The 24003-nt window shown below is 39.2% G+C and overlaps 2 protein-coding genes across 10 annotated transcripts in view; both read left to right on the top strand.

Annotated features, from left to right (window-relative positions):
- The first annotated feature begins 228 nt into the window (after positions 1–228).
- Positions 229–10106, top strand: LOC107586370 (melanophilin-like). Its single transcript, XM_016273688.1, has 15 exons — positions 229–294; positions 1015–1142; positions 2574–2795; positions 2931–3043; positions 3757–3798; positions 3977–4038; positions 4860–4949; positions 5034–5151; positions 5861–6057; positions 8105–8188; positions 8349–8567; positions 9044–9214; positions 9363–9527; positions 9622–9693; positions 9786–10106. Exons 2-15 carry the CDS (start codon positions 1033–1035, stop codon positions 9837–9839), a joined length of 1719 nt encoding a protein of 572 aa, XP_016129174.1. The 5' UTR covers positions 229–294; positions 1015–1032; the 3' UTR covers positions 9840–10106.
- A 1291-nt stretch (positions 10107–11397) lies between these two features.
- Positions 11398–24003, top strand: part of LOC107586315 (leucine-rich repeat flightless-interacting protein 2-like) — a 38051-nt gene continuing 25445 nt past the window's right edge. For all 9 annotated transcript variants that reach the window (XM_016273602.1, XM_016273600.1, XM_016273605.1 and 6 more), the window contains exon 1: positions 11398–12005. In XM_016273602.1, coding sequence (XP_016129088.1) covers positions 11916–12005 — 90 coding nt within the window. In that variant the 5' untranslated portion in view covers positions 11398–11915. The remainder of the gene's footprint in view (positions 12006–24003) is intronic.

Here is a 24003-nt window from a genome sequence, read left to right as displayed (position 1 = left end):
CAACCAGCAGTTTATTATAATAAAATTAATCAATAAGAAAAAGAAAATAATTTATGTGAAAAAAGCAAAAAATAAAATACAACAACTAATAATATCTAATCAAATAACAGATATTATTTGAATGCATTCATTATTCTGTTTGTTTCAAGCATGGAAAGGGTGGCGCTTTTCCTCCACCACATTTCATTTGAAATACTAGACATGTGATTGCGATTGCCATACCTCTGACTATCCTCACATTATCTGCCTCATCCCGAGAGACTTGGCAAGAGCAGCTACTCGTCTGCAAGCAAGGTAAACAAAATCTTCATTATCACTTATGAAACTATTTCTGTTAGCGTAAAGTCTACTTTTTAATGTTTTAATAGGTAAATCGTTTTATTAATATTAATTCAATTGTTCTTGCTGCCATTAAAGTTATGCGTGTGAAGAATGCATGTATGTTGTCACACTATGATTTTGCATTACTTTCTAATGACCGCAGCAGGTATCTGTCAGACTTGATTTGATCAGCACCATGGCTGAAATTATTACATGATCACATCACGAATGCTATGAGGAGCCATGACAATCAATGCATTATGAATGAGAATGACACTAGTACCACATTTACACACAGGAGTGGTGTTGTTCCATCATTGATATAGAAAAGTCTTCAGAATGTTTGTTTATGATATTGCAGTTGTGTTATCACTAATTTTCACAATCAGTAGCTAATGCTTCTTTCAGAATGGAATTCATAAACTTCATTTGAATTATTGACAGGTGTTTACTCAATAATTTATTAGATTATTTATTTTGTAGATGTGTTGTAGTCATGAAAACAGTCACACCCAATGAATGGACTTTTGATTATGATTATGACTGCAGTGCTTCATATGATCATGTTGCATGTTCCGCTAGCTCATATTGGAATCCTGATATCTCTAAGGTGGAGGGGTGGAATTCTAAGAGTCACATTATCCTTAGACTTCTTAGACTGTCATGTTTACTGTTAATTTTGTTTAAAAAAAGATAAACTAAGCTCCGAACATGGACAAGAAGTTGGACCTGTCCAGACTGACAGAAGAGGAGGCCAAACATGTGTGGGAAGTCATTCAGAGAGACTTTGTCCTCAGGAAAAAGGAAGAGGAGAGGCTTGGGTAAGGAATTTAATTTACACGATTAAACTTTATATTACCATAGAGACAAATCAAGGTTATGAGAAAGGCCACAAAGTGCGAAAGGCTGCTGTTGTAAAGACATCATGATGATCATGGTACAGTCACAAGGCCTGATCACACCATTCCACAGGCTGGGAAAACATGATGCCCCAGAGCTCTATTCTTTTTGTACAGAGAGGTCTCTGTGTGGCTATGGAATTGTTATTTGGAAGATGATGTTCTTTCTATTTGTTGGCAAGGAAAGTTATATTTGGCTTATATTCAAGTTCATTCTTGATCAGACTGTCTTACAACACCCATTACGTGTTCCAATGCTGATTTTATGCATTATGGTGAATATACTGAAAAATTCAGAGGAACTTGTGTGACTTACTGAGGTTTTGAAAGCATTGCATCACAATGATCACTGACATTGAAGGACCCTATGAGTCTTGATATAACAATTAGAGATGCACTTATATAAAAATTCTGTCAGAGTTGATAAACCTATAATTATTTTATTTAATGTTATGCATAATACTAAATAATTCTGTAATATGTTGTTTAAATAAATCAAACATGGAAATCTAAAAACTAAAATCAGACATTTTAAAGATTACAAGTGAATTTAGATATCATAACATTTGTCACAGTCATCTGCTGGAGTGCCCTTAAGAGCCATCAGAGGGCACTCTTTTGGACTTTGTGTTTGTTTTAACTGGACTGCATTTCCCATGGTTCCCCTCACTCTGCTCCCATCATCCCCTGTATCCTCATTGTTTCATTGGTTTCAGATATGTCTTGTTAGTTTGATGATCCTGCTGGTGTATATATGTTGGTTGTTTTGTGTCATTCGGGGCTTCAGTCTTGCTTTTGCTGTTATGTGTTCATGGCTCAGATTATCTTTTGTTTTTGCCTTGTTTCGGGTTATTGTTTGGATCATTAAAAGCTGCACTTGGATCATTTTCTTTCTCGAGTCATCCCGTGACAACATTATAATGTACAGTGTGAAAAATTTCTAGTCACATTCTGATTTCCCAAAGATTATATTTAACACGGTTTGTAAATTGTTAGTGTTATTAAAGATTACCTTAAGTGAAAACAAATAAAGGATCACAGCACACCTCGCTTTTTCAGACCGATGAGCTTTGTAAAAATCGATGCGTTTCAGAAAGGCGGGGCATAGAGGAGAAACAATAATGTACAGTATGTGGAAAATAATGTGTTTTTTGAACTTTAAACCGCATAAACACATTTCCTTACACCAAATACACAAAATAATGTTCTTTTTAGCAGCATCATATGACCCCTTTAAGACAAACCTGCCTTGAGAAAGCAACCTAATTCTCTACAATTAAAACCACAAAGCCTGTTTCAGTGACATAATCATGTATGTAATTTGTTTGTCGGTTTGTTTGTATTTCACCCCAGGGAGCTTAAATCCAAGATTGAGAAGGAAGAAACAAAGAGGGAACTCCTGGGGTCTCAGTCAAACCTGACTGACTCTCACTGTATCCACTGCCTGCAGCCCTTTAAGTTCCTGGTGAACAGCAAACGGCAGTGTATGGACTGTAAACTCTACACCTGCAAGACCTGCAGCCGCTACAACAAAAAGGAGCGTGGCTGGGTATGTGACCCCTGCCGTATGTCCAGGTTAGAAAAAGTTCCAACCTCTGATAACATTTGGGAAAATAATGTACAGCTTATACACTTAAATAAACTATAAAGTTAGGTGTATAAAGAATCACTAATATGAAATCTTTACATAACACCTGTTTGTTTTTGCAGGGTCCTGAAAATTGGAACCTTGGGGTGGTACCATGACAATGTACACTCTCGCTTCAAGCGTTTTGGCAGCGCAAAAGTAATGAGGTCACTGTACAAGAGATTAAATGAAGAGGGTGAGTGCTATTAAAAGCCTCCTGATAACCTTTATTGTGTCCATATAAGCTGTCACATCATCATCTTGTTTCAGTATCACCAGTCATTTTAAGAGGTTATGCAAGCAAGTGAGTGTTAAGAAGAGATAATGTAAAGAATGATCATCAGTGATCAGTTCAACATAGTAAAGCCTGTTTATATTGCCTTTCAGATGAAGAACAGCAAGATACAGCAATGGCTAGACCCATCTGTTATCATTAGATGCCTGTGTGCATTTAGTTACCAAGAGGATTTGTTTATCAGTCAGTTGAATTCAAATAACTCTGTCTAGAGGCTGTGTCCCAAGTGTTGAGGCCATAACTGGGTCACATGCTGTGTCTGGGGCACTGCAGAACTTGCTGATGTTGTTTATGGACTTGCACGACAGGACATGTTAAACAGAAAAATGAGACACCTTGGCTGAATGCACAAATGGAGGTGTAGATTATTTACCCCAAGGTTAAAGCTGACTGAAGCAACAACTGTACTTGGTTTACAGCTGTACAACTGTTAATGTTCTATGTTTACCGTTATATGTTCAGTATATTTTATTGTGGTATTATGTACAACAACTTCTATCAGAAGTAATTACTCAAATATTTAATTAGTTAAACATGCCTGATAAATCAGTTAAATACTTGTATTCTCATTTGCACAAGACCAGCACTGACGTTATTGTCCTTTGTTTCTTTAGGGCACCGTGATGATGACACACAGAGCATGCCTGATGTGCGCAGTGAGTACACATAACACAAATACAATCATGGTGTTTCAAAGAATACTACAGGAAACCATCTTATGCTGTCACAGAGCAAACTGAGGGCACTTGGCCAAACGTTGTTAACATTTATAAGTACTGAAGCTATCCCTTTTCATAGTGTACCACTGTAATATGTAATATGTTTTATTCTTAGATGTATATAATGGTCATGAAGATGAACATTTGGATGCATCTGAAGCTCAACGTTATAAGCAGGTAGACTAAATTTTGTCATGCATTTGAATTTGTTTCAAAATTTATTTCAGGGGCTTTGTTTAAGGCTTTCCCTTTTGTGAATTAACTTAGTGGCTCATTATTTTAGAGCAGGGTGTATTAGTGGTACACTTTTTGTGTAGTGTGTAAGTGTAAGGGGACCAGTACCCTATGAAAGCCGGGGAAAAAAGTAAGGAAAAAATATAATTGGTAAATCATAATTATGAGATAAAACATCAAAACTATTAGACATTAAGTCATAATTATAAGATATAAAAAAAAAAAATTATGACATAAGTATTAATTCTGAAATAAATTTACAGATAATTTAATTAATATACACATATTAATTAAATTAATTAGAACACTTAGATTTATGATGCTAAGTTATTATTATGAAATAAAAGGTCAAAATAAAAAAAATCGAAATTATGAGATAGTCATAACTATAACCATAACTAAAGTTGAAATTATGAGATGAAGCCATAATTATGACTTCAATTATGAAATTACGATTTACCAAAGCGTTTTTTTTCTTATGTGGCACAAATGGTCTTCCATACTATATTGACTTAACATAAAGTTTTATTCTTCTCCAAAAATTGTAAAAAAAAATTGTAGTTTAAAGCAGTTAAATGTACATTAGCTGTTGAATGCTATACATTATATCATAAAACCCTGTGAATATTTTTAAATCATTGTCTAGAAGCAGAGTGGGAATATTTTAAAGTGTGCAGTTACGATAACAAAGCTCTCTTAAACCAGTACTTTGAAGGTCTTTGTCATATCTTATATGAGCTAAAATCATCCTGACTTCTTCTCAGATGCGAAAGACCAAGCGTCTTCTCTCTGTCCACCCCATGGATCTTGACATGGATGACTATAGCACTCACTCTCGCAGACAGTCTGTCCAGGTATTGAGAGGATTCGTATTGTTATAAACATCCACTCTTTAAATGGGCACCCAGGCATTATAGACACTTTTCTCTCTTCTCCAGTACATCCCTGAAGACAGAGGTCAGCGGAATGATGTAGAATACAACTCTGACATGTACCATCACCATCATCATCATCGCATGAACCGCAGGAAAAGTCTCGACAGGTTCTCGCGCCCAGGTTCTGTTGGTTTTCATTTCTTTCTTTGTTTCTCTTCCTCCTCCTTTCACAAATGCACACTTTTACACAATCTTCTGCTGAATAGTGTTAAAAAAAATATCTGGGATTTTTGATTTCAGTCTAAAAAGATTTGCATTTGTACAAACATTTTTAGATTACAATAAAGACTATTAATGTTGCCTGTGCCTATACAATATTACACCACTAAAATAATTGTGTTTTTTAAAAAAACTTGTAAATATGTTCATGTTTTGTATGTATTTTACTTCAACATGAAATATTTCAATTACATTTTAAAATGTATCTGAATATATTCATGTATTTTAAATGTAATATTCTCACCCCAACATTATTTTTAATTGTTTTAATATAAACATAAACTATAATTTATGTAATTTTGATGGATGTTTTTATTGAAATCGATTTGTGATGACAACATTTTGAAAATAACTTGCAAAAAATTCATTATGCAGGGTTATAATGCGGGTGATTGGATTTAAGGTTTAGTTGATTAAAAGTTTAAGATGTTAACTACTACAAATCTTACAGTCGTAAAACAATGTATTTTAAAGCCTGTTCAATTAGTATGTTAGTTGTATAGTATATAGATGCACAATTCTGGACAGTCACCAGGGGACCTCTGATTGATTTTCAGTTTTAAACAGCAATAAACAGATTAACCAATTTTTCTCCTTTATTTTTGTTTTAGATGATGGCACATACTCTGAACACAGAATGGTACGTGCTCGATCTCTCTCTAAAATCAACTCCTCTGTGGCTCCACGCCAGATCTACCTGGATACTTCAGAGGAGGAGGATACGTTCCGTTACCCCGTCTATCAGCTGCCCCCACGCCGCCGCAGTCGAGCATCATCTCAGGAAAACATTAATCAGAGTGCCCCACCGGTATGATCAGAGACTAAGGGACTTTCTTTGCATTTAAAATATAATTATACATCTAAGTGAGGCAAAATGAGCAGTTTTAAGCATGTGATTTCAACAACAAAACCCCTTGACAAATACTGATATGACTTGGTTCTTCACCTCATGTGGGTGTACATGATTTTAAACATTTAAACACTGTCGATGAAAAGTTTGGAGTCAGTAAGATTTTTTTAAAGGGGTCATATGATGCAATTTAAATTTTTCCTTTCTCTTTGGAGTGTTACAAGCTCTTGGGGCATAAAGAAGATCTGTAAAGTTGCAAAGACTAAAGTCTCAAATCCAAAGAGATATTCTTTATGAAAGTTAAGAGTCAACCACGCCTACCTAAAATGGCTCGTTCTAACAAGCCCCTACATATCTACGTCCCTGTGTGGGAAGATTTGTATAACGCCGCCCAAATGTTCACGCAAAGAAAGAAGGCGTAACTTTGATTCTCACTATTGTATTGTTGCTGCCGCCATGTCGTGAAGACACTGTGTTTCCAATGCCAGCGTCTGTTTCTATAAAGTGGGGCAATTCCAACTTTGCAAGGACAGTCTGGCGCTTCATGACTCAATTCAAACGCGAGTTTTGAGCAGAGTAGAGTAGCGCTTGTTGTTTGTCATTTCTCCGATCACAACAGGAGACATGGTTTTATGTTTACGCAGCGCGATACGCAACGCAACGCGTAAAAAGACAGTATAAGTCATCATAATCAGTAATTATGTCCCCACTGGATGCAACAAATGCCTCGTTTGTAATGGGTTTTACTGGTTTTGTCTCTTCGCGTATCACAGGCGCACGTGCATCACCGGCGCACAGGTGCTCGTCGCACACACAGCATCGCAATATGGTAAGGGGCTGATGATGCATACAGGGAACTTGAGGAAAATGTTACATTTCTGCCACACGCTTGAGGTATTCGGCCAATCACAACGCACTGGATTGCTGGCCAATCAGAGCACACCTCGCTTTTCAGACTGATGAGCTTTGTAAAAAGCGCACAGGTGCTCGTCGCACACACAGCATCGCAATATGGTAAGGGGCTGATGATGCATACAGGGAACTTGAGGAAATTTTACATTTCTGCCACACGCTTGAGGTATTCGGCCAATCACAATGCACTGGATTGCTGGCCAATCAGAGCACACCTCGCTTTTCAGACTGATGAGCTTTGTAAAAATCGACGCTTCAGAAAGGCGGGGCATAGAGAAGAAACAATAATGTACGGTATGTGGAAAATAATGTGTTTTTTGAACCTTAAACCGCATAAGCACATTGCATTACACCAAACCTACACAAAATAATGTTCTGTTTAGCAACGTCATATGATCCCTTTAAATAATATTTTTATTCAGTAAGGACACGTATAATTGATTCAAACTAAAAGTAAAGACTGTTACAAGACTTCCTATTTCAAATAAATACTGTTTTGTTTGAACTTTTCATTCATTGAAGAATCTTGAAATAAAAATGCATCACAGATTTGACCAAGTAATAAGCAGTGCAACTGTTTTTAACCTGATGAGATAATAATAAGAAATGTTACTTGAGCACCACATCATGATTTCTGGAGGATCATGTGACACTGAAAACTGCTTTGCCAACACAAATGTCTTTTTATAATATATTAAAAGAGTGAGAGAAAAAAAAACATAATTTTAAATTGTAATATTCACAATATTACTATTTTGCTATTTTTGATCAACTAAATGCAGCCTTGGTGAGTATAATAATCTTCATTCAAAATCATAAAAGAAAAATATCTCGATATTTGAACAGTAATGTATCTTTTAAAAGGACTGTTTTTTATTGCACCTTTTAATAAATGATTATAGGTTAGCCTAGTTTGAGTTACCTTAAGTATTGTCTGTAATTGTAGTATGATTACGATGAATGATTTACATTCAGATGGCTTCTTTCTAAGTTGACTTAGACAAAAGTCTGACTGCCTTGTGTTCATTTCATCATTTCATCAATCCGCAACTTTTTCCCTTTTCTTTTTCTTTTACCTGTTGCTGTGCGTTAGATCAATGAACTGAACAAGAGAATGTCTGCCATTGAGAGTCTCTTAAATCGACTGGAAGAGAAAATTACTTTGCCTCCTGATCAGGTATGATTAAAGTCTCAAAACAGAAACACTTTTATTTATTCCAGAACATCTTATTAGGCTATAGCAGAGCTGCCCTTTGTACTAAAAAGTTTGGGCTAAAGGTTTCATGTAGGTCATTCTCATGATTTTAATATTAAGTACTTATTTTGTATGTCTGTAGCCTGTCCAGCCCACAGCAGGGCAGATGGAGGAGGAGAAGCTGAGGAGAAAACTAGATGAGCTGATGAGTGACAAGGCACTTTCCTCTGATGAAGATGAGCCGAAGAGGCCTCCTCAGTCCAAAGGATCCGCTGTGAGGGGGGACCAGGCACCAGTGGCCCCTGCATCCCAAGAACCCCTGAGCTCGTCCAGTGATGAGATGCCCACTGAAGCACAAAAGGTGAGGACTCAGACAACACGCACATCCATAGAGGCCAAAAAATGCTGTCTTTGTCCAAGGTAAGGTTTTCCTCATAAAATATATTTTAATGTTTTTCTGTAGAACAATTAATGCAGATTGAGGTATCTCATTATCAGAGTACTAGTGGAATACAAGTGGGTTTTAAAAGTCACGCAACTTACCACAAGCTTCCCATATTATCCTTAACATATTTTATATAATGCCAGAGCACAGTTACTTTATTAATAATCTTAAAAAGCTGAGTTTTCAATAGCATCTTTATTAACATAGCCTAAGAAACAGCTGAAAGAAGTAAGTAGTTTCCCTGGGTTATTTTCATAAATAATCATTCTCTTATCTAAAGACCATGAAGCATTAGCAACACTTACGCCTCAATTAGCTATAACCTTAGCCATGTAAAATAACATTTTAGGGTTTTGATGCTGATTAGGCTTCTCTCGGTTAATTGCTTTCAGAGATCCACCGCGGCGGCCCTATGCGACATCACAACTGAGATTCTAAGAACAATTAATGCCACAGAAAGCGCTATGAATGAGTTGGCCCCCTCAAATCCTAATGACAGACTTCAGTTAGTGGGCACAGATCTTAAGCAGGCTGATGATGCATACAGGGAACTTGAGGAAAATGTAAGCTTGTCCCTCTAATAGATATTATGTTTGTGTGGAGGAGACAGATTAGACACTTGGAATATCAATGGCATAAACAAGCGGTTTTGTATCACTGAAGTGTATAAGATATTTGTTCAGAACTCTAATTTCTTTCTTATTACCGCAGGTGTACATGACTGCAGGGAAGTCCTTCGATATGGCGAAAAAGTTGCAAATGATTGAGCAGAATACCAAGAATCACTACGGAGGCCCATTAACTGATTCAGAGCTCTCTGAACTGGAGGACCAGGTTGCTTTGGCAGCAACCAAAGTTCAGAGCACAGAAAGTGATGTGAGCTTCTATCTATCTATCTATCTATCTATCTGTCTGTCTGTCTGTCTGTCTGTCTGTCTGTCTGTCTTTATTTATTTATTTATCTTATCAGGTCTCAGACATTGAGAGCAAGATAGCTGATCTAAGTGCTAAAGGATTATCTTTTGATAAAGCCAAGAAAAAGGTGACTGAACAAATAATATATTATTTGAATATTTTCCCAGTTTTCTTGCAGATTTGAACTAATTGTATGTTTTTGTTAATATTTTCTTTCAGGCACTGAGTATACAACAAAAAAGGAAGTTTTCTCAAGACAGAGTACACTTTTAAGTGTAAAGGACATCAATGCTAACTTCTTTAACATTTTACATATTCCCTATGTCATGATATCTGTGCCTATATTACTTGACACTTGATATCTGTGCCTTCTTCATCATATGTTCAAGGTATTTGACACTGATCTTGATGTAATACTAGTAAACCCTTTGTCTCGTCTAAATTGTGTTAGGCAACTTGATCAAATACCAATCTAGCAAAAATCAATATTAGTCAAAATAATGAAATAGTTTATAGAAAATAGGTGTCTAACAAAAATTCATGCCAAGAAAAATAGGATTAATTTTTGTTAATCTCTTAATTTTCCTTGCCTGTTTCGTTCTTCAAATTGCTTTTCCAAAGATTTTAATAATTAATTTGGGATGTTAAATATTTTTTAAGTCCATTGATAGTCACTAAAGATGTAATTTTATCAAGCTATAAATGTTAAATAATTAAACATCTAACACCCAATTGTACCCTTAGAAAATGCTTAGATGCTTTTCCTGCTTGAAGGAACAAAAAAGAATAAAGGAAAGAAGATATTAAACTGCTCCAAGCTGGCTTGCTGCTTGTCACCCAGTCTGTTGGCTAGTTTTAAACAACAGCTTGGTGAGGCTGGGAGACCATCTTTTTTCAGCAGGGTTTTAGTCTTCTAGTGAACATTAGCAGATGCTTTATTATAGATAATGCAACCCAAGGACTCTATTATGCATGAAGAAAGCGACCCATTAGCATTCTTATAGAATCTCTCATTCAAAGTGGTGAAGTGATGCAGTGAAAGGCAGCAGACAAGGAAAAGTTCATTTCAGGCACCATTACAAGAAGGGGATAATTGTTGGATGCTAACGAGCCAAAATGTATTCCCCCTTGCTGCATTCACTTTCCCCTTGGGGCCGATTGTCGAGGAATGTGCTGCCCTCTAGAGGATACATAAACAAGGCTACGTTTAATCCTACAGTGTATATACTACAACCTGAACCTTGTAGTTGGGAATGTTTTATTCTTCCTGTAGCCTAATTAAATTGACCAGAATTAAATGACTATATTATAGTCAGAATTATGAGATTACATTACTGGACTGAATAAAGTGTTAAAACACAGCATATGAAACAATAAAATTTATATTTTTGAGGTTCAAAACTATAACACACACAGTTATATATAAACGGTGTATACAACGTTTTATCACCATAGGGGGCTCTTTTTACAACGACCATGACAATTATGGCATGAAACGATGCTCCAGGTAGCAACATAAATTGTAGTTGTCTAATAAAGCCTCTTGATGGAGCTAATGCACCAGCCCAGACAACAGTGTGGTACGACGTTCCAATCAAATAGGAATATGGTGCAGTAGAGATGATAGATAGATAGATAGATAGATAGATAGATGGATAGATAGATAGATGGATGGATGGATGGATGGATGGATGGATGGATGGATAGATAGATAGATAGTAATATTCTGAAAAAAAAACATGCCCTAAAATGAAACAAGACGGAAATAATTCAAATGCAAAGGTCAGGTCCCGCCCACATGACCCGCCCACTTTTCGCGCAGCGTCCAGCACAGACTGAAATCAGACCGTGTGGCATTGGGCTGCTGTGTATTCTCATCCTAGGGCCGCTCATCATCCGGGTTCGATTTGCCCTAGAAACAAATGCAGCTCTGGACCGATGACTTTATTCTTCATTCGTTTGGTTTGACGTACCGAACTTACGTAGGAAGGAATATTAAGGGATGACCGGCTATATTCTCAGAAGTGCCTACGGTCTATCGTGCTCATGGCGAATCAGCAAACTGTCATCTTCCATCCTATCCGTGATGTTTTGACATATCGATGTGTCGTTTGAATGTGCAACAGGCTCCCGCCATATATTCATGCGTTTTATGGAGACGATGGGGGATCAAAGGGAGGACGTGTCCTAGTGCTCTACATATTTTTGCTTGTGGTTACAATATAACCATTTATTAATGGTGTTCACTTTGAATGGTGCTCTTTGACATATACACAACTGGACAGCACTTCAGTTTGGGGAGGTCATTTTTTTTGTAGAGGTTTGTGTCAGAGTATAAGGGAATTTAAAATGGCAACGCAAGTAACGGGGAGGAAAAGAATTCCCAACCGGGAGAAACTATCTGCGGAGGATGATGCTCTCAGTCAAATAGCTCGCGAGGTAAGATTTCACGTGCTCCCATAGACGTAGCTCTATCATGCTGCGCAAAATGTCGTCTTTTTACCCCAACTATTGGAGTTCCTAAAATGTAAGTCTTAATGGGAATCCCCAGTGATCTTGCTGAATAATGAAAGGGGCTTTGTCGGTTGGGCTGTCCTCCCGTTTCCCGCATGCAGAAAAATGAACACGGATATGATGACGCTCGTGCCCTTTAATAATGTGAATGGAAAACATTGTGCCCCTTGCCCTCCCAGTTATAGAGCGCTTGTGAATGACAAAAACACATTATTCGTCGCAGTCTGAATCCGGGCTTTGTTGCTATAGCTTGACCTACATGATTGAAAGACTTCAGTTATAGGTTATTTATAGTGGTAAACAATCGAGTCGAGCAGTTTTCCCTTTACAAATAGCGTTCGTGCAGTTGAGCAACAGCATCTTCATGTTTGGATACCTGCACAGCGGCGTGACGTCACGAAGCAAAGCTCAAACGAAAAAGCTGAGAGAAGGTCCCAGACTGCTGACGTCAGAAGCTGCTCAGATGCGGCACCTCACACCCAGTAAATGGCCCGAATAGCCTCAAGGATGCATTTTAAAACACACAGAGCTCAAATTGTGCTGATGACTTAAATACTCTGCCGTATGCGATCCAGCATCGTCATGAAATCGTTCGGTTTTCAGTTCTTAATGAAAAACAGACTTGGGGAGTGTGTGTCATGAATGCAGAAAACAAACGGTGCAGGGGTTTATTTGTACTCATCTATTATTATTATTAATTAACAGTTAATTGATATATCGGTTTTTTTTTTGTTAATTTAAGTCATCTTATTCTTTATGTTTCAAAAGGTTTGTGTTTAGTGCCACTAGTCTTTACAACAATAATCGGGTTCTCTGGTTCACTTAAATACCTCTGTGACCTTTTGGATCAACTGACCACATCTGGAAAGCATTTTGTTACTGAAGAATCCACAGTTTTTACTAACACGCTTCTTTCTTTTATTTGACCTTGACATTATCTTGATGCTTAGCTAGTGCCCTTAATAGGCAAACTCTCTGGGTGTGGTATGGAAATGCATCATGGACATAATTAGGCCCATTCCCAGTTCTACCCCTTAGCCCTTCGCCTTTTCCCTACCCCACCGTTTCGCGCGTTCATGTGAAGGGGTAGGGGTGTCTCGATTCTCTTTTGGTTGGAGGGGTTGGGGTAAGGGGAATGGCCAGATAGCTCTTCAAATGATGATTTTTCGAGACCACACTTCAAACGAAGGGGAATGAATTATCTCAGCGTAAACCGGCTTCAGCTGCAACATGGCTGCCCGAGCGAACAAAAAGACATAAGTGTAAGCATTTTTGGCATTAATAAAGATTTTAACAAAAAGTAATCATTTGTTTTATGTTACATTCGATCGTGAGTTCATATTTACGCTCATGTTACTCAAAGAAACGTTTGCAAAAAATCGCTAAAGTTTGCTAACGTCATATTACTGACTGCACGATAGTGCCACAACATAGGCTATTTTCATGTCTGATCAGGGCAATAATAACCACCATAGACATTGAGGAGGGCTAGTACTCCCAATAATTATAAATCGCTAAACCCTTTTTTTATATATATATAAATATTGCCAATTCGAGAGAGAGAGAGAGAGAGATGAAAGTTGCGTGTGTGCGCGTCTGTGTGTTTCTGAATATAATGAAATCTCAACAGACTCCACATAATTACTATAAAAGTAATATTAAAGTTGGCCATGTTGATTTGTGCACTATTTTCCAATTACAGGCAGAAATGTAAGTTTTCATTTGCTGAAAACCATCACATCCACCCTGCTTGTCCAGTTCATGAATGACTGAATCGATTATGCACTTCGGTTCAAGCTGCTTTCTGGCTCTAAAATGATTTAAGAATGCAGACAAGTCTGATCTTTTCATTGATTCACTTGATCCAATTCACAAAACCTGAACAATTTGTTCACTAGACTGATCTGTGCTCCATTTCCCCCAAAAATTGTAAGCCGCTTGTGTACTGCAAACACATACCAGCTTCATAACTGTGTCTGTCAAGTGACTCTGTTCCACTTACGGGCTCTGTCTTTACATTTATTTTGAAAGATGAAGCTCGCGATTATGGTAAGGGGCTTTACATTTCCGACAAGTGCTTGCGGTGTTGCGGCCAATCACAATGCACTGGGTCAGCTGGCCAATCAGAGCAGACTGCGCTTCTCGGAAGGAGGGACTTTGTAGAAGTGTTTGAGAGAGGCGGGGCATAGAGGACCTACAATAATGTACAGTATTTGAAAAATAATGTGTTTTTTGAACATTAAAGCATGTCAACATATTCTGTTACACCAAATACACAAAATAATGATCTTTAAAACAGCATCATGTGAACTAATTAATGGAATTATTAAATAACCTCATAAATTACAATAAGTATTACATTAAAAGTAACACATGCCACTTGGGGCCTTCTTTATCAATTCTGAGGGCCCATCTGTAACGGAGCGAACGAGAAGTGAGACGTGCGGATCCATCTGCAAAGCTTTATTCAAAGGCGTGGGCATAAAACAATGTTCTGACAATGGCAAACAAGTATAATGAGGGCAAGACAAAAGAGTAGTCCAGAAAACAGGCGAGGGTCAATCAACGGCGAACGTAATCCAACAGGGCAAGGCAAAGAGATAATCCAGGTTCACAGCAATAATCCAGGCAGGGGCAAACAGAGTCTGAACGGCGAGAGACAAAAGGGTAATCTGAAAAACACAGGCAAGAATCTGAACACAGGAAAACAGGCAAGGCGAGACTATAGGCGCATTTCCATTACAGATTTGCGCAAAACTTTGGTGATATTTTCTGAATGTCGATAAAAAAGTATTGCGAAATGACGGCGTTTCCATTAACCAATGTTATGCGGCTAAAACGTAACCTTTTGCCTCTTGCGATAAGTCATGGCAACGGATTTTGGTGGGATTTTGATGGATTTGGCTATATTTATTCAAAAGAGGCTTATGCGTGTATCTTTACAGAAGCAGCAAAAAGAGCCGCTTCAGAAAGGTTTGTGGCGCGGCTGGAATAAACCATAGACTGTACAAAAACATAAACACAAGCATTGCGTGGCTGCAATCAGCTTCTGTGGCCGTATCAGAGCCACACTGCACCGCAGACGTGTGCAGTGTAAATTGTCTAAGCATTAATGGTAGGGAAAGCCCCTTACTGGAGCGTGGCCACTTATGAAGTGTTTCTTGGAGGTTATAGTATGTTGAAGAATGATCATATGACTTTTTACATATGCCATGTGATCTGTAAATGCGAAAAAGCCGTTTCCATTGCAGTTTTGCGAATTATTCCTTTTTCGCATTGCCTGAAAAACCACCTCATGCAAGCGTAAAAACTTTTTTGCGATATATGGGTGTTTTTGCGAAATTGACGCGTTTCCGTTAGCTGTATTTTCAATTCGCAATTTCAATTTGTGCAATTTGAAGGGTAATGGAAACGTGCCTTATGACTAGACTATGAAAACTAGAACTGGCTCCGTAGAGTAGCTATCGCTAGGAGAGTGATAAATGCTATATAATACTCTGCGATTTGAAAGAGGAAGTCCATGGCTTATAAAGTGTCTTAGATTGGTTACAGCTGTGTGTGTCATTAGTGCAATGGATGCTGGGAAATGTAGTCCGTGGTGACATGTGGAAGTCTGTGAAGTGTGACAGTCAATATAATGGAAGAGCGATCTCTGGTGGCAAGCGGATGGAAGTCCATGGGCAGGATTCGTGACAGAAAGAAGAGGTTTCCAGACGCTCCCAAGAAAGTATAATACAGGACAGTGGTGGAGTGGAGGCGGAACAGGGGGAGGGACGGAGGGCCAGGTCCATGTGGAAGTGGAGGGACAGGGGACTGAGGAAAAGCCAGCAGAGCAGGATGCCAAGGTGGAGCAGCGAGCCAGGGTAAAGCCGGCAGAGCAGGAAACCAGGACAGATCCGGCAGTATGGGTGGAACTGAGGACCACCACGACGGAGCAGAAGACCACCAGAGCCAGACAGCAGACCACCATGGCGGAGCAGATGGAGCAGAATACCACCACAGCCAGACAGCAGACCACCATGGCAGAACAGACGGAACAGAAGACCACCACGACGGAGCAGAAGACCACCACGACGGAGCAGAAGACCACCACGGCAGAGCAGATGGAGCAGAGACCCCTGGTAGAGACTGGGACCTAGGGAAAACTGAGACACAAGAAACAGACAGTGAATATATGGTCTCAAGGACTGAGGCAGGGAACACAAAAAGTTAATCAACAGGCTCACTGACTGGAACTGAACGTTCAACATTGGAATCACTGGTAAAGCCTGGTTGAGTAGGCAGCAAGACTCATAGATTGAGGCGAGGGTCAATCAACGGCAAACGTAATCCAACAGGGCAAGGCAAAGAGATAATCCAGGTTCACAGCAATAGTCCAGGCAGGGGCAAACAGAGTCCGAACGGAGAGACAAAAGGGTAATCCGAAAAACACAGGCAAGAATCTGAACACAGGCAAGCTGTAAATGCGAAAAAGCCGTTTCCATTGCAGTTTTGCGAATTATTCCTTTTTCGCATTGCCTGAAAAACCACCTCATGCAAGCGTAAAAACTTTTTTGCGATATATGGGTGTTTTTGCGAAATTGACGCGTTTCCGTTAGCTGTATTTTCAATTCGCAATTTCAATTTGTGCAATTTGAAGGGTAATGGAAACGTGCCTTATGACTAGACTATGAAAACTAGAACTGGCTCCGTAGAGTAGCTATCGCTAGGAGAGTGATAAATGCTATATAATACTCTGCGATTTGAAAGAGGAAGTCCATGGCTTATAAAGTGTCTTAGATTGGTTACAGCTGTGTGTGTCATTAGTGCAATGGATGCTGGGAAATGTAGTCCGTGGTGACATGTGGAAGTCTGTGAAGTGTGACAGTCAATATAATGGAAGAGCGATCTCTGGTGGCAAGCGGATGGAAGTCCATGGGCAGGATTCGTGACAGAAAGAAGAGGTTTCCAGACGCTCCCAAGAAAGTATAATACAGGACAGTGGTGGAGTGGAGGCGGAACAGGGGGAGGGACGGAGGGCCAGGTCCATGTGGAAGTGGAGGGACAGGGGACTGAGGAAAAGCCAGCAGAGCAGGATGCCAAGGTGGAGCAGCGAGCCAGGGTAAAGCCGGCAGAGCAGGAAACCAGGACAGATCCGGCAGTATGGGTGGAACTGAGGACCACCACGACGGAGCAGAAGACCACCAGAGCCAGACAGCAGACCACCATGGCGGAGCAGACGGAACAGGCGGAGCAGAGGACCACCATGGTAGAACAGACGGAACAGAAGACCACCACGGTGGAGCAGAAGACCACCAGAGCCAGACAGCAGACCACCATGGCGGAGCAGATGGAGCAGAATACCACCACAGCCAGACAGCAGACCACCATGGCAGAACAGACGGAACAGAAGACCACCACGACGGAGCAGAAGACCACCACGGCAGAGCAGATGGAGCAGAGACCCCTGGTAGAGACTGGGACCTAGGGAAAACTGAGACACAAGAAACAGACAGTGAATATATGGTCTCAAGGACTGAGGCAGGGAACACAAAAAGTTAATCAACAGGCTCACTGACTGGAACTGAACGTTCAACATTGGAATCACTGGTAAAGCCTGGTTGAGTAGGCAGCAAGACTCATAGATTGAGGCGAGGGTCAATCAACGGCAAACGTAATCCAACAGGGCAAGGCAAAGAGATAATCCAGGTTCACAGCAATAGTCCAGGCAGGGGCAAACAGAGTCCGAACGGAGAGACAAAAGGGTAATCCGAAAAACACAGGCAAGAATCTGAACACAGGCAAGGCGAGACTATGACTAGACTATGAAAACTAGAACTGGCTCCGTAGAGTAGCTATCACTAGGAGAGTGATAAATGCTATACAATACTCTGCGATTTGAAAGAGGAAGTCCATGGCTTATAATGTGTTTTAGATTGGTTACAGCTGTGTGTGTCATTAGTGCAATGGATGCTGGGAAATGTAGTCCGTGGTGACATGTGGAAGTCTGTGAAGTGTGACAGTCAATATAATGGAAGAGCGATCTCTGGTGGCAAGTGGATGGAAGTCCATGTGCAGGATTCGTGACACCATCTTACACCAAAGGTCTAATTTTACCCAAGGTGGCTACATACCGTGTCCTACCCTACTCATATTATAGTTCCAGAAAAATGGAGCGAAATGCATGCTGATTGCTGATAATGAAGTGGATGTTATTCAAACTCAATGACTAACCTCTTTCCAAGTGGAATGACTTTACCATGTCTTAGTTTCACAAAAGCAGAAATCACATCTCATGATCCAAATGTAACATCTACTTCAGTCACAGCATGTGGAGTCCATTGGAACTTTGGACTCCATTCACATTCGTCTCTTTTTCCACTTACTGCCCTTGTATTTTCCGACTCCTGAGACTGGAAGCAAAAAGCCTTTAAGGCTGTTCGTCTTAGGCTTTGTTCCAAATGGCGCTCTTGATATGTACTTATGGTCTTGCAGACCTGCCATGGCTCGTGTGCCTTTGAGACCGTGGAATGTCCAATTTGATATTTTAGGGATCTCACAACCGCCCACTTTGCAGAAGCACTGATGCAGGCTCCAGCGAACCTTTCAGTTCAGTTAATGTAGCATTACGTCAGCAAAGTGTGGATTTGGACATTGACCATAAAGGTTTAGGCATTTAGACATTTAGAACTTTGTGAAGGTTTTGACAGTTATTACTGCAGAAGGGTTGGGTTTGTGGAGGAAAAGGTGCGGTTTTTGGCTCGTCAGGGGAGGGAATTTAACTGACCTAGTAAGTGAAGAGTATTTAGCCCCTGCCCCACTGCAGCAACAGATTGGCCAGCCACCACCCACTGACCTGCATCCTTTAAGCCTCTCCACAGCATCCTGTGTTTATCGCCCCTCTAGGAGCTTCACTACTGTGCATCATTTTGGCCGCTTTCATTGCATGTGGAGTCCATTGGAACTTTGGACTCCATTCACATTCGTCTCTTTTTCCACTTACTGCCCTTGTATTTTCCGACTCCTGAGACTGGAAGCAAAAAGCCTTTAAGGCTGTTCGTCTTAGGCTTTGTTCCAAATGGCGCTCTTGATATGTACTTATGGTCTTGCAGACCTGCCATGGCTCGTGTGCCTTTGAGACCGTGGAATGTCCAATTTGATATTTTAGGGATCTCACAACCGCCCACTTTGCAGAAGCACTGATGCAGGCTCCAGCGAACCTTTCAGTTCAGTTAATGTAGCATTACGTCAGCAAAGTGTGGATTTGGACATTGACCATAAAGGTTTAGGATGGCATTTAGAACTTTGTGAAGGTTTTGACAGTTATTACTGCAGAAGGGTTGGGTTTGTGGAGGAAAAGGTGCGGTTTTTGGCTCGTCAGGGGAGGGAATTTAACTGACCTAGTAAGTGAAGAGTATTTAGCCCCTGCCCCACTGCAGCAACAGATTGGCCAGCCACCACCCACTGACCTGCATCCTTTAAGCCTCTCCACAGCATCCTGTGTTTATCGCCCCTCTAGGAGCTTCACTACTGTGCATCATTTTGGCCGCTTTCATTGAAACTCCACAGTCATCTGAAATGTATTCCCTTTCAGGGCTACTGATGACAGTTTAACAGAGAAAGACCTCCAGTGTGAAGTGCCAGGAATGTAGAGGCAGTTTTTCTGTTAGTCATGCAGGGTCATATATCAGCCTATTCTGCTCTCTGTGGTGCAGTAAGAGGCAAAGCTGATGTTGTAGGCCATTGCGAGCGTGCATGTGAGGGGGGGTTGCAGTAAGCCGGCGATTAAGTTGCTGGGTAGACTGAGGTGAGGAGCAGACAGGAAGTGATGCGTTATGGGCCTGCATTGCGCTCTAAGAGCAGATTAGTCTTGAGCTACTCTCCATGACCGTCTAATCTCCTGCACTGTCACCTGGAAAACAAAAACAACTCATTCCCTATAGCTGTGTATTATATTTAATCAGAATCACTGTCAAACCACTTTATGTGACCATTGTTTAAGGATTGTTTATTTGCTAACAGTGTTGTTTTAGTACCTCATTTACCAACAGAATTATGCAAATCAGGTACTGCCACAAATAAGATGACAACTTCAGAGCTGAACGCAAATTGCTCAATGCAATTTCCAATCTTGCACGCCAGTTCTGTGTGCTTAGTTACAGAGGAATTTGACTACTGTGATCCAGGCATCTTAGTAGGCTCATTAAAATGCTTAAATTGTGCTCAATTAATGTTTTTCTAGTATATGTACTCATCTCTAATATTTGATGAAAAACTGATCAGTAGAAAATTTAAACAAACATTTATTTTATAAAATTCAAAAAGATTTACTGGCTGCTTTTCACAAGCAATAATAGGGTTAATGACCTGACACATATTTTTACTGTTTATTTATTCAAAAATATTTTTAAAATACAGTTAATTCAAACATCTATGATGAGAATGTCTTTAATTTCTGAAAAAAAATCTCTATTGCATTAAAGAAAAAAACTATTAATAATACTATTAAATAATTACTAAAAAACTATTAACTATTTTAACACAACTAGTTTTTAATATTTAAAAACACTTTTGTATGCTAATTAAGATTAATCAAAGTCATGTGGTGTAATGTGACACAACCACAATATGTAATATGTAAAACCATGTAAGATCCATGTCGGATAGATCGTATTTATGAGTTGAATGCACATGAACGCCACCACAAAGTCATTATTATGAGCAGGAAACTCGAAATTTTCTTTAAGCCCTGAGTTTCCTAGTTGGTGGCGTGTCAGTGAGAAAACGTGTCGGAAGCAATGGACGCAGCCATAGACTATAGATATGCAGCATCTGTATTGATGGTAAATGTGTTGAAATGAATAAAAGTATTATTTTTTTGTAATGTAAAATAAAACTATATAAGTTACAAAATATTATATTACTGTGTAATTACAATATAATATAATGATTCAGTTTAAATCACCTTCATAAATTGAATAAAAACATAAAAAAGCAAAAACACAATGGTGCACATTGTTTATACATCATTTTGTAGCTGTAGAGTTAAAAAAAATCATTGAATTTTATGTAGAAAAGTTAAATTGCCATCTTGTTCTGACCAAATAGCGATTCGAAAGCACCTGACATTGTAATTACAACTTGTCAACTGGTAAGTTAGACAACATGACAATTTTAGAATCATTAAAAAAAAATCTTGAAAAGCTTTTTTTTCCCCCTGAAATACCACACACAAAACTTAATTGTCCCACTGTTTTTTTTATCTGTATGCATTTTCCTAACAAAATACAGTATTACAATCTGTATTGCTGACTCGTTTCCAGTCCACGCAAATGCAAACACACACACACACACACACACACATATATATAATAATAACAATCCAGGTTTGCTCGAAAATACAATTTCGCCGTGATGAATCTCAGCCTGGCCGACAACAAATGATAAAACAGCAGATATAAACACTGCTGGATGTTGTTCAATAATGAAGTAGCGGCAAGAGGACGGTATTATTTGTGGCGAGGGAACTATCCTTTTCATTAGGCTCTTTTCTGCAGTTCCCAAACCTCCTTGGGGGTGTGCATGGCAAGGTTATAAACATTGAGTCATTCTCAGGGCCTCTGCAAGCCGTACCTTCCCTTTTGTCAGGGCTGTACTCAACTTTAAAAGCCCCTTTCAGTCGACATGAATGCCCTTCATTTTCTCTCAAAGAACTTTGCATTGATAGCGGCAAAAAGGGAAGGTTGTTTAGAAAAGGATGGAGAGACAATGAGAACAAAAAAAAGCGAAAAGCTTTTCAGATTCCATTATGAACATAGCACTCCCATTCTTTCCGACTGTTTATACATGTTCTGCCGAATAATGCAGCCCTGCTGTAATATGTTCCTTGTCCTCTTATTTGAAATGGGCCTTGTATCAGCGCTAACCGGGGAGGGGGGTTGGGATTGCAAGCTCATGCATTCACTGCGAGATCAAGGTAAAGCGCGCAGATCGGGCGCAGGAAAAATGTGAAAGCCAGGTGAAAGAAAGGAGACCTTGCCCGTGTAGTGAAGAGCCATTCAGACCGCGCTCCATTGTGTAAATATTTAAGGTGCCCTGATGCTTGGGCCGAGAGGAGAGCCGGGCTTTTTGAGAAGCGCCTACGATGACAATGCCAACGCTGAAGAGCTTTCTGTTCCCATTTCTGTGCCTGACCTTAGTGCCGAAGCCCAATACACATGAAGGTTGCTGGAGGTTTAGCAGTGCTTTTGGCGGTTGTGCACAGGGAAAAAGCATCATCACTGTAAAACCGAACAGTTATAACTAATGAAATTGATTTTGTTTCACTCAAATACTACTTCATTGTACTCAATAGAAAAAAGTTATCTCAAAATTTGATATTAGTGAGCGGAACTTATGGCGCTTTCAAGTCATGTCGGATAGATTATATTTACGAGTTGAACGCACATGAATGCACCACAAAGTCGCTATTATGAGTGGGAAACTCGAAATTTTCTTTTCAAATTTGTTGAAATGAATAAAATGATTTTTTGTCATGGACAATAAAACTATATAAGTTCCATATTCAAAATATGATATTATTGTGTACTTACGATAGAATATATGATTCAGTTTACATCACCTTCATAAATGGAATAAAAACAGAAAAAAGCAAAACATTCTTTATTCATCATTTTGTAGATATAGAGTTCAGTTTTATGTAGAAAAGTTAAATTGCCATCTTGTTCTGACCAAATAGCGATTCGAAAGCACCTGACATTGTAATTACAACTTGTCAACTGGTAAGTTAGACAACATGACAATTTTAGAATCATTAAAAAAAAATCTTGAAAAGCTTTTTTTTCCCCCTGAAATACCACACACAAAACTTAATTGTCCCACTGTTTTTTTTATCTGTATGCATTTTCCTAACAAAATACAGTATTACAATCTGACTCGTTGACTCGTTTCCAGTCCACGCAAATGCAAACACACACACACACACACACACATATATATATATATATATATATATATATATATATATATATATTTGTGATCTGGGTGAAGTGTGACTCTGCATATTTGATATTCAAATTAACCTCTCCGCAAGACTGTGAAGGAGGAGGAAAGCTCTTGTTGTTTGTTCCATCAGTCCCTATGCAAAGTTCATTTTGCAGTCTTGTTCCGAGCCACATATGTTAAAAATGGCTGTGAGGTGCAGGCTTGTTTGCTTTGGAGCCTAATCCTATGTGTGCTCATGGTCTCCAAAGACACCCAGAGTATAAGTCAAAATGTGCTGGGCCTGAACCACAACTTCATACTTCATTTCTGCCATGTGGACTGCATATCAAACTGACTCAATGTTGCCATGCTAGGAGTTCTCTAGAAATAGATCAAGACTGTATCAAGGCTATGTGATTTTGTTATTGGATTGTCTAATTGGAAGAGAGTCTATTCTGAGCTGGTCTGCCTGAGAGCGGATTGTGAGGTAAAGTTAATTCACATGGGGTTGCCAAAGCATGAGTTTGATCACAGATATTCATGAGTTCCACTGTTGCAATTTGAATCAATTATACCTCTCTCCCTTCTTAGAGCTCTGTGAATGACTGGAAGAGATTTGCACATGCAAATATACACACCAACAGTCCCAAAAGCACATCTTACAGTTTATGCCAAGTACAGGCTTGTCTTGTAAGTGCAAGAATGATTATTCCTTAATCTATGAAGATTAAACTCTTCCTAATACTACTCATGTGGTATGTTGGATTATGACAGATATCTTACTTCACACAGCAAAATATGATAAGCAGCAGTGTGTCAGTGGTAGAATCAGGGCTCCAGACTACACAAATCATTTAAAAAGTAAAATAAATTTGAGTTAATTGTTTGATATATTTGATTATCCTGATTAATTTTGTGTCATATAAATATTGCTGTTTTATAAGTATTTCTGCCTATTTGG

Source organism: Sinocyclocheilus grahami, unplaced genomic scaffold (genome assembly GCF_001515645.1).
Source record: "Sinocyclocheilus grahami isolate Dianchi unplaced genomic scaffold, SAMN03320097.WGS_v1.1 scaffold80.1, whole genome shotgun sequence".
Lineage (NCBI taxonomy): Eukaryota > Metazoa > Chordata > Actinopteri > Cypriniformes > Cyprinidae > Sinocyclocheilus > Sinocyclocheilus grahami.
Note: the sequence above shows the minus strand (reverse complement) of the source record. Positions and strands in the feature narration are given on the sequence as shown.

Coding starts and splice junctions, on each gene's coding strand:
- LOC107586370 (XM_016273688.1), top strand. CDS start 1,033: ATGGACAAGAAGTTGGACCTGTCCAGACTGACAGAAGAGGAGGCCAAA. Junction 3,799..3,976: donor GAGCATGCCTGATGTGCGCA/GTGAGTACACAT, acceptor TTTTATTCTTAG/ATGTATATAATGGTCATGAA. Junction 9,215..9,362: donor ACAGGGAACTTGAGGAAAAT/GTAAGCTTGTCC, acceptor TTATTACCGCAG/GTGTACATGACTGCAGGGAA.